Source organism: Bufo gargarizans, unplaced genomic scaffold (assembly GCF_014858855.1).
Source record: "Bufo gargarizans isolate SCDJY-AF-19 unplaced genomic scaffold, ASM1485885v1 original_scaffold_1830_pilon, whole genome shotgun sequence".
Lineage (NCBI taxonomy): Eukaryota > Metazoa > Chordata > Amphibia > Anura > Bufonidae > Bufo > Bufo gargarizans.
Window position 1 is genome coordinate 260140 of NW_025334535.1, and position 10405 is coordinate 270544.

Here is a 10405-nt window from a genome sequence, read left to right on the forward strand (position 1 = left end):
AGCACAGGCAGCGCAGGGCGCATTATGTACGGCACAGGCAGTGCAGGGCGCACTATGTACGGCACAGGTATCTCAGGGCGCACTATGAACAGCACAGGCAGCGCAGGGCGCACTATGTACGGCACGGGCAGCTTAGGGCACACTATGAACAGCACAGGCAGCGCAGGGCACACTATGTACAGCACAGGCAGTGCAGGACGCACTATGTACAGCACAGGCAGCGCAGGGCGCACTATGTACAGCACAGGCAGTGCAGGGCGCACTATGTACGGCACAGGTATCTCAGGGCGCAATATGTACAGCACAGGCAGTGCAGGGCGCACTATGTACGGCACAGGTATCTCAGGGCGCACTATGAACAGCACAGGCAGCGCAGGGCGCACTATGAACAGCACAGGCAGCGCAGGGCACACTATGTACGGCACAGGCAGCTCAGGGCGCACTATGAACAGCACAGGCAGCGCAGGGCGCACTATGAACAGCACAGGCAGCGCAGGGCGCACTATGTACGGCACAGGTATCTCAGGGCGCACTATGAACAGCACAGGCAGCGCAGGGCGCACTATGAACAGCACAGGCAGCGCAGGGCACACTATGTACGGCACAGGCAGCTCAGGGCGCACTATGAACAGCACAGGCAGCGCAGGGCGCACTATGAACAGCACAGGCAGCGCAGGGCGCACTATGTACGGCACAGGCAGCTCAGGGCGCACTATGTACAGCACAGGCAGCGCAGGGCACACTATGTACGGCACAGGCAGCGCAGGGCGCACTATGAACAGCACAGGCAGCGCAGGGCGCACTATGAACGGCACAGGCAGCGCAGGGCGCACTATGAACAGCACAGGCAGCGCAGGGCGCACTATGAACAGCACAGGCAGCGCAGGGCGTACTATGAACAGCACAGGCAGCGCAGGGCGCACTATGTACAGCACAGGCAGCGCAGGGCGCACTATGAACAGCACAGGCAGCGCAGGGCGCACTATGAACAGCACAGGCAGCGCAGGGCGCACTATGAACGGCACAGGCAGCGCAGGGAACAGGTAAGTGAAGAAAACAGGTCCCGGAGACTAATGGAGTTCCTCTTTTCAGCTCTTCTTTATTATTCACAAAAAATGGTTAACAGACATCATCACCTCCTACATGGCAAGACGTTTACGCGTTTCGGGTTGGCACCCTTAGTCATAACACCATGCCATGCGTGGCTTCACTATTTAAAAGGGTAGGGCACACTATGAACAGTACAGACAGCGCAGGGCGCACTATGAACAGTACACAGGCAGTGCAGGGTGCACTATGTACGGCACAGGCAGCGGAGGGCGCACTATGTACAGCACAGGCAGCGCAGGACGCACTATAAACAGCACAGTATAGCACAGACAGTGCAGGGCGCACACTATGTACAGCACAGGCAGCGCAGGGCATACTATGTACAGCACAGGCAGTGCAGGACGCACTATGTACAGCACAGGCAGCGCAGGGCGCACTATGTACAGCACAGGCAGCGCAGGACGCACTATGTACAGCACAGGCAGCGCAGGACGCACTATGTACAGCACAGGCAGCCAGGTCGCACTATGTACAGCACAGACAGTGCAGGGCGCACACTATGTACAGCACAGGCAGTGCAGGGTGCACTATGTACAGCACAGGCAGCGCAGGGCGCACTATGTACGGCACAGGCAGTGCAGGGCTCACTATGTACAGCACAGGCAGAGCAGGGTGCACTATGTACAGCACAGGCAGAGCAGGGCGCACTATGTACAGCACAGGCAGCTCAGGGCCCACTATGTACAGCACAGGCAGTGCAGGGCACACTATGTACAGCACAGGCAGTGCAGGATGCACTATGTACAGCACAGACAGTGCAGGGCGCACACTATGTACAGCACAGGCAGCGCAGGGCATACTATGTACAGCACAGGCAGTGCAGGACGCACTATGTACAGCACAGGCAGCGCAGGGCGCACTATGTACAGCACAGGCAGCGCAGGACGCACTATGTACAGCACAGGCAGCGCAGGACGCACTATGTACAGCACAGGCAGCCAGGTCGCACTATGTACAGCACAGACAGTGCAGGGCGCACACTATGTACAGCACAGGCAGCGCAGGGCGCACTATGTACGGCACAGGCAGTGCAGGGCTCACTATGTACAGCACAGGCAGAGCAGGGTGCACTATGTACAGCACAGGCAGAGCAGGGCGCACTATGTACAGCACAGGCAGCTCAGGGCCCACTATGTACAGCACAGGCAGTGCAGGGCACAGTATGTACAGCACAGGCAGTGCAGGACGCACTATGTACGGCACGGGCAGCTTAGGGCGCACTATGTACAGCACAGGCAGTGTAAGACACACTATGTACAGCACAGGCAGCTCAGGGCGCACTATGTACATCACAGGCAGCTCAGGACGCACTATGTACAGCACAGGCAGTGCAGGGCACACTATGTACAGCACGGGCAGTGCAGGGCGCACTATGTACAGCACAGGCAGCTCAGGATGCACTATGTACGGCACAGGCAGCGCAGGGCGCACTATGAACTGCACGGGCAGCTCAGGATGCACTATGAACTGCACAGGCAGCACAGGGCGCACTATGTACAGCACGGGCAGTGCAGGGCGCACTATGTACAGCACAGGCAGCTCAGGATGCACTATGTACGGCACAGGCAGCGCAGGGCGCACTATGAACGGCACGGGCAGCTCAGGATGCACTATGAACTGCACAGGCAGCACAGGGCGCACTATGTACAGCACGGGCAGTGCAGGGCGCACTATGTACAGCACAGGCAGTGCAGGGCGCACTATGTACATCACAGGCAGCTCAGGACGCACTATGTACAGCACAGGCAGTGCAGGGCACACTATGTACAGCACGGGCAGTGCAGGGCGCACTATGTACAGCACAGGCAGCTCAGGACGCACTATGTACGGCACAGGCAGCACAGGGCGCACTATGTACAGCACGGGCAGTGCAGGGCGCACTATGTACAGCACAGGCAGCTCAGGATGCACTATGTACGGCACAGGCAGCGCAGGGCGCACTATGAACGGCACGGGCAGCTCAGGATGCACTATGAACTGCACAGGCAGCACAGGGCGCACTATGTACAGCACGGGCAGTGCAGGGCGCACTATGTACAGCACAGGCAGCTCAGGATGCACTATGTACGGCACAGGCAGCGCAGGGCGCACTATGAACGGCACGGGCAGCTCAGGATGCACTATGAACTGCACAGGCAGCACAGGGCGCACTATGTACAGCACGGGCAGTGCAGGGCGCACTATGTACAGCACAGGCAGTGCAGGGCGCACTATGTACAGCACAGGCAGCTCAGGACGCACTATGTACAGCACAGGCAGTGCAGGGCACACTATGTACAGCACGGGCAGTGCAGGGCGCACTATGTACAGCACAGGCAGCTCAGGACGCACTATGTACGGCACAGGCAGCACAGGGCGCACTATGTACAGCACGGGCAGTGCAGGGCGCACTATGTACAGCACAGGCAGCGCAGGGCGCACTATGTACAGCACAGGCAGCTCAGGACGCACTATGTACAGCACAGGCAACTCAGGACACACTATATACAGCACAGGCAGCGCAGGGCGCACTATGTACAGCACGGGAAGTGCAGGGCGCAGTATGTACAGAACAGGCAGCGCAGGGCGCACTATGTACAGCACAGGCAACTCAGGACGCACTATATACAGCACAGGCAGCGCAGGGCGCACTATGTACAGCACAGGCAGTGCAGGGCGCACTATGTACAGCACAGGCAGCGCAGGACGCACTATGTACAGCACGGGCAGTGCAGGACGCACTATATACAGCACAGGCAGCGCAGGGCACACTATGTACAGCACAGGCAGCGCAGGACACACTATGTACAGCACGGGCAGCGCAGGACGCACTATATACAGCACAGGCAGCGCAGGGCGCACTATGTACAGCACGGGCAGTGCAGGGCGCACTATGTGAAGCACAGGCAGATGTTATAACTATGTTATAAAAATAAAAAATGGGGTAAGAGCAGCACAATTGCCCTGCTAATAAATGTGGATAGGGAAATGACTTATAATACAGCGGAGGCGGAGGTCCAAGTGGAGTAGGAAGTTGAAGAAGCTGTAGACATGGTGTAGGTGGAAGAGGCGACGGAGGAAGTCAACACTCTTTCTGTTTTTTTTTTTTTTTCCCCCTATATGTCCATCAATTCTGTGTGTGACATTTAGCCATTTTTGGGGTGCGGCCGGTACATTGCTCTGCTCTGCCAATATAAGACATAATAATCTTGAGCCAGGAGGCGGAGGTCCGAGTGGAGGCGGAAGTGGCGGTTCAGGTAGGGGAGGCGGAAGAGGTCACCAACCTTTTTTATGTTTTTGAATTTTTGAACTTTTCTTATTGTTTTGTTTTTTGCTTTGTGGAGGCCCCAAAATATTTGGAAATAGCAAAGAGAACGCACAAACTGCGCTGATTGCGGCCGGTATACTTCTTTTCTCTGGCCAAGGTACGGACAGGTCCTGTGGGATCCAGGCCTGGTTCATTTTTATGAACGTCAGCTTGTCCACACTGGCTGTGGACAGGCGGCTGCGCTTGTCTGTGATGACGCCTCCTGCCGTGCTGAATACACGTTCAGATAATACACCGGCTGCAGGGCAGGGAGCACCTCCAAGGGTAAAGGGCAAGCTCAGGCCTCGTGCCCAATTTGGAGACCCAGAAGTTGCAGGGGGCAGACCCGTCAGTCAGTCCGTGTAGGCGTGTGCACACATACTGCTCCACCATGTTGGTGAAATGCTGCCTCCTGCTAAGATGTTCTGTATCAGCTGGTGGTGCTGGTTGTTGTAGCAAGGTGACAAAGCTTTTCCACATGTCGGCCATGCTAACCGTGCCTTCTGAGGTGCTGATGGTGCCTCTTCCTCCTCCTCCTCTTCCTTCGCCTTGTGCTTTCACAATGCCCCCGCTGTCAGGTGGGAATGCCATTAGCAGCGCATCTACCAGCGGGACTGAAGTATGGACGCCATGTTATCCTTGTAGGTGGGATTCAGCCGTACGTGCGGCAGCTGAAACTCCACTATGGCCTGCTGCTGCTCGCACAGTCTGTCCAGCATGTGCCCGGTGGAGTTCCACCTTGTGGGTACGACGCACATGAGGCGGTGAGCGGGAAGGCAGAAGTTACGCTGCAGCGCAGACAGGCGAGCAGCGGCAGGGTGAGAACGCTGAAAGCGCACAGAGGGCCCGCACTTTATGCAGCAGCTCTGATATCTCAGGGCAATTCTTCAGGAGCCTCTGCACCACCAAGTTCAGCATATGCTCAAGGCAATGGGGATGTGTGTCAAAGCTGTATTTCTGTGTGACTGGTGCCAAGGTGTCAAGGTACTGCACCTACATAAATGCCTACAGGTCACCCACAGAGTTACTAAATAAAATAAAAGCCTAACCCTCTCCCTGCCGGCAGCAGCGTCCTGCCCCTACACTAGTCAGAGCAGAATGGCGGTGCACCAGGCCAATACTAGGCATGACTGTGATGGCTTCCAAGTGCCCACAGCTTAAACGTTCATTGATTGGCTGCATTGCAGCCATTCAACAAGCTTTATTTTAACTCTGAACAACGAACACAGACTTTTGCGCCAATGTTCAGGTTTGGGTACACGGATACCATGATGTACGGTATGAACCCAAGCAGTGTGGTCTGGGTTCGCTCATCCCTAGTTAAGGGTTCCTTTCTCCAAAGATTTGTGTTTTTTGCTTCATGGAATGGATGGGAGTTGGTGTGTCAGAAGAGAAACATCAGAGAACAAACACAGTGCAAAGATTGCTGGAAAAACACAAGCTGGTGGTGGCAACCCTATGGTCTGGGGAAGGTTTTCCTGGAATTCTCGAGGCCACTCATCATGTGGAAGGCAACTGATTTCGGTATGAGTCCTTCCTGGCAGATCACATACACCTATACATGCTGATTGTCTTCTCTGGGGCAGAGACAATGCGACATGTAACACGGCTAGAAAATGCCTGACAATGGTCGGAAGAGCATGACCAAGATTTCCAAGTACTACCCTGGCCCCCAATTCCTCATACTTGAACCAAATTGAGCACTTGTTGGACCACCTTGATGGTCATGTTTGCTCTATGGATTGCCCACCACACCTCCTCCAGCAGCTGTGGGATACACTGCAGTTAGCATGGCTTCAGATCAGGGGCATAGATATAGGGGAAGCAGGGGAAGCGGCTGCTTTGGGGCACAGACCCACAAGGGGAACCCTCAGGAGGAAGACTGAAAGATTTTATTGTCAGGGCCCCCTCAACAGTATTATACAATGACATTATATACAGTGACATTGTAGGAAACAGATGGAGTGGCTACCGGCCTTGTCTCAGAGCTCAATTTTGACTAGCCACAGGGGTGGGAGTTGCACGTGTGTTGGGGGTTGCAAAGAAGTTGCTAGGGCTTTGGGGCCCAGTCAGTTGTAGTTACGCCACTGCTTCAGATACCTGTGACAATCTATCTTATTGAACCCCCCCCCCCCCCAGCCCGTCTAGCTGCTCTCCATGCTGCACACAGCGGTTACTCTGAAGATTGGCTGGTGGTCCTAATAATGTGACTCGATTGTGTGTAAGTAAGAAGCAAGCAGGAAATCCTGGGGTGACCTGTGTTAGGATAATAGGAGGCAAATCAGAAATGAATATTTGTTTGCATAGTCAAATCCAGACATAGATGTTTTTGTAGCAGAAGGTAATAGACGCCCATGTCCTTCTTTGACCCCCGATGCTTGATCCTTATAGATTTATCACTGGCTCAGAAAATTCAATAGATGTAAATGATAAGACTATAAAATCAACAGGTGTCGGGTGAAGAAAGGCATATAAGGCAGAAGCCTGGATGAAGCATGCATAGAACCATCATTAGTGGAGACGTCTTCTGTCCTCTTCATGTAGAGTCACGCCATTCTTACTGACTCACTTGGTTCACAAGTGAGAATTTCCTTCTTGCAGCAGAATTCATACAGTTGTATGACAATGATGACAGCTCTGGGGGTTTTCTGGCTGATCCTCCTAATTCTCACTGGGATGTCTGGGACCTTCCTAAACTCATTGGTTGTGGTCATGTGTTTTGGCCTCTGGAGGAGGATGAGTGATTTGTGCAATTTTAATGGCATTCTGCTGATTATTGGCCTTGTAAACCTCTTCTACCAATGGTGCCTGACACTCGATAATGTCTTCAAATATTCTGACATCTATGAAACTTTTGACAAGAGATTGTGCCTCTGTCTCTTCTACCTCCAGTTCACACTGGTTGGAGTCAGTCTGTGGAACACCGCCTGGCTGGCCATATTCTACTGTGTCAGGCTACTCAACTACTCCCACTGGCTGTTCCTCCAGGTGAAAGAGAAGTTCTCGTCCTTTTTACCTCAGCTGATGGTGGGTTCAGTACTTTGGTCAGCATTTATTACCATGCCGCTGTTCTGGGAGACTACCATGGAAATCGCTCAAAATCAAACCGAAAAACGAAATGTCTGCCATTATAACGTGAATGCTTATTACATCATCCTCAGGCCAACACTTGGATTTTGCATTCCTTTTCTTCTGACTTGTCTCTCCATTGGGCTCAGTGTCAGGACTTTGGTGAGACACATCAACAGGATGCGCAAATTCCACATCACGTCTCCCCAGCTCCAAGGACATTTCCGGGCCGCCAAGGTAATGGTCACACATGTGTACTTAGAAATATCCTTCTCTGTTGTTATAATAATCCGAACCTGTACATTGAGGTCAAACTCTATCATTGAAGGCATCTACTGGGCCAATATCCTCCTCTACCCAACTTCTCAAGCTCTTATTTTAATCTTTGGAAATCCAAATTTAAAGAGGAAACTATTTGCTTGTCTCACATTATGGAAATGTCTGGAGAATTGGATGTAATTGATCTACGGAAAATGATATTGGAGACGGCAAGTGGATCCGAGTACATGAAGCTTTTCCAGTCCATAAGGGGTATTTCTGGATTTCGTTATTGTTCACCTATCCTAAGGACAGGCAATCAATTTCTGATAGGCAGGTGTCTGACATTCAACTTCTCCACTGGTAAACTGTTTTGGTGTAGCTCTGGTGTCAGTGAAGGAAATCCAATCTTTGCTCCTTATGTAATGGACAGAGCTGATAACTGAAGTAATTCACTGAAGTAAATGGTGACCGGCATTGTCCATACACAATGAACAGAGCTTGCATTTTTGCGGCTGACTTCTAGAGCTACACTGAAACAGGTGATCAATGGGGTATCGGACTCCTGCCAATCAGAAACTGAGGATGGACCAGTGCTAAAAAAAATCCTGTCTTCTACTGCTCATTTCATAGGTAGCTTAGTGTAAGAGGCAGCCCTGATCATCCAGCAACATTTCCAACACATATATATATATATATATATATATATATATATAGCAGACTGTCATGTTTCCCTCCAGCCACCAGAGGCCACTGTGGCTGAGTAGGACAGTGAGAGGAGTTGTTTCCAGAGGACAAGGAGTTAAGTGTTTTTCCGGGCTGAGCAGAGAGCCTGGGCTGAAGGTGTCTGAGTACACAGGAAGAAGGACGCTGTGCACTGAGAGGGAGATCCACAGGGAAGATTAGAGTGATTTCTCCCTGCCTGCTGTGACACAGTATCTGGGACATTAGAGTGTGTTTGCTCTCTGACTGAGCTGATGTGTCCTGGTGTAGAAGAGAGACTGCTGTAGTGTGAGGTGAGGCACTTACCAGAGGAACTGTGAGTGAATTCCAGGCCCTGCCTGATTACACGTCCAGAGCTGCTGATTATCTCTAACCAGAGTTACAGAGACTACAAAGAGAGGCCAGAGCTGAGCCACGCTGAAGCAAGCAAGCAACCAGATCGGGACCCAGACTGTACCTGCCTGCATGTGCCGGACACCGAACTGTGAGTGCACTGATGCTAACCTGAGCTAGGACATAGTGCAATAGGATTTAGTTTAGTGCACCGTAGAGGTGCACCCCGGGTAGCGGGGACAGATAGGACTACCTAGAAGAGAGTAGCCTGCTATTGTCTGTACTTGTGTTTGTGATTCATTTGTGTTCTTTATGCAAATTTCCATTATCTTTATTGTGAATTCTCAAGCTGTTCATATTGTAAATCTGCTTCTCCGGCAGTTAGAGTTCTCTTTTAATAAAGCCGGTTTCTACTTCAGCCTCCTTGTCTGCTGCACTGTACTTGAGTCCTGCTCTACGGTCTCTTCCTCTGCTGACCGTTACAAGTGGCGCTGCGAGCAGGGTACAGTCACAGAGATGGAGGCGGCTGAAGGCAATGTGCATGATGTTAATGTGAGTACCTCAGGCAATGGTGGAACCCTTGCAAGGGCCCTTCCTATTGGCACGTTGTTCAACTTGCTACCCAAATTTGATGGCCAGAACATGACACTGTCAGACTGGGTGACAAGGTTACAGAGTGCTGTTAGGATTTACAATGTCAGCCCAGAACTACAAGTAGAAATTGCTTTGGCCGCTCTCGAGGGTGAGGCCCGAAGAAATGTTCTCCTACAACCAGAAGCCACGCGCAATACATTGCAAGAGATGGTGAGATTCCTGGAAGAAATATATGGGGAAACAGCCAGTGCAGGGCACCTCCGGGCGAAGTTTTTTTACCGGATTCAATGGGAAGATGAAGGTGTCTCTCAGTACGCTACAGCCCTACAGGAAGTGTTGGCCGAGGTACAAAAAAAAAAGAGGCAGATGGGGTTACTGGCATGGGACCCATAGACCGGATACTGCGGGAACAATTTATTCTGGGGCTCTACAGCAATCCCCTGAAACAGGCTCTGCGGGAACGAGTCAGAGTAGACCCTACCCTAACCTTTCGCCAAATTTTGGCAGAGGCCGTGACGCGAAACAAAGAAGACGGCTATGCTTCTGGAGTGATACGGACCCAGACCGTTACACCCCCCGGGGTTACAAGAAATGAGGAAGCCCTGGTCAGAGTGGTACAAGACTTGCAGAGCTCCCTGAGTGCCATGCACGAAAAGTTGACACACCTGGAGAAACGGATAGAGTCGCGCCATACTACTGAGGCTGCCTATCCAGCCCGACAACAAACCTATCAGGCGACTCCGTGGGTTCCTACACCCGAATGCCCTTATGATAGTTTACCATACCATCAAGCCCCTCATTACCCTTCAGTGGGGCGTACTGCAGGGGAGGTGGAGAGCCAAGTTACCCAGCAAAGCTCCGAACACCTGGTCGCAGGGTGCCCCACTATACGAGCTGAGTTCGAAGGTGTTCCTGTCGACTGCTTAGTGGATACTGGGTCTCAGGTGACAACTATGCCCGAGTCATTCTTCTACCGTTACTTTCAAGCGCTGGCCAAGCCAGAACGAGAGACACTGGTCCGGGTTACAGCGG

The 10405-nt window shown here is 52.4% G+C and overlaps 1 protein-coding gene across 1 annotated transcript; it reads left to right on the forward strand.

The window, feature by feature from the left end:
- Window positions 1–7021: 7021 nt before the first annotated feature.
- LOC122923722 (taste receptor type 2 member 41-like) lies at window positions 7022–7924 on the forward strand. Its single transcript, XM_044274573.1, has one exon. The coding sequence runs from the start codon at window positions 7022–7024 to the stop codon at window positions 7922–7924; it is 903 nt and encodes a 300-aa protein (XP_044130508.1).
- The last annotated feature ends 2481 nt before the right edge of the window (window positions 7925–10405 follow it).

Coding starts and splice junctions, on each gene's coding strand:
- LOC122923722 (XM_044274573.1), top strand. CDS start 7,022: ATGATGACAGCTCTGGGGGTTTTCTGGCTGATCCTCCTAATTCTCACT.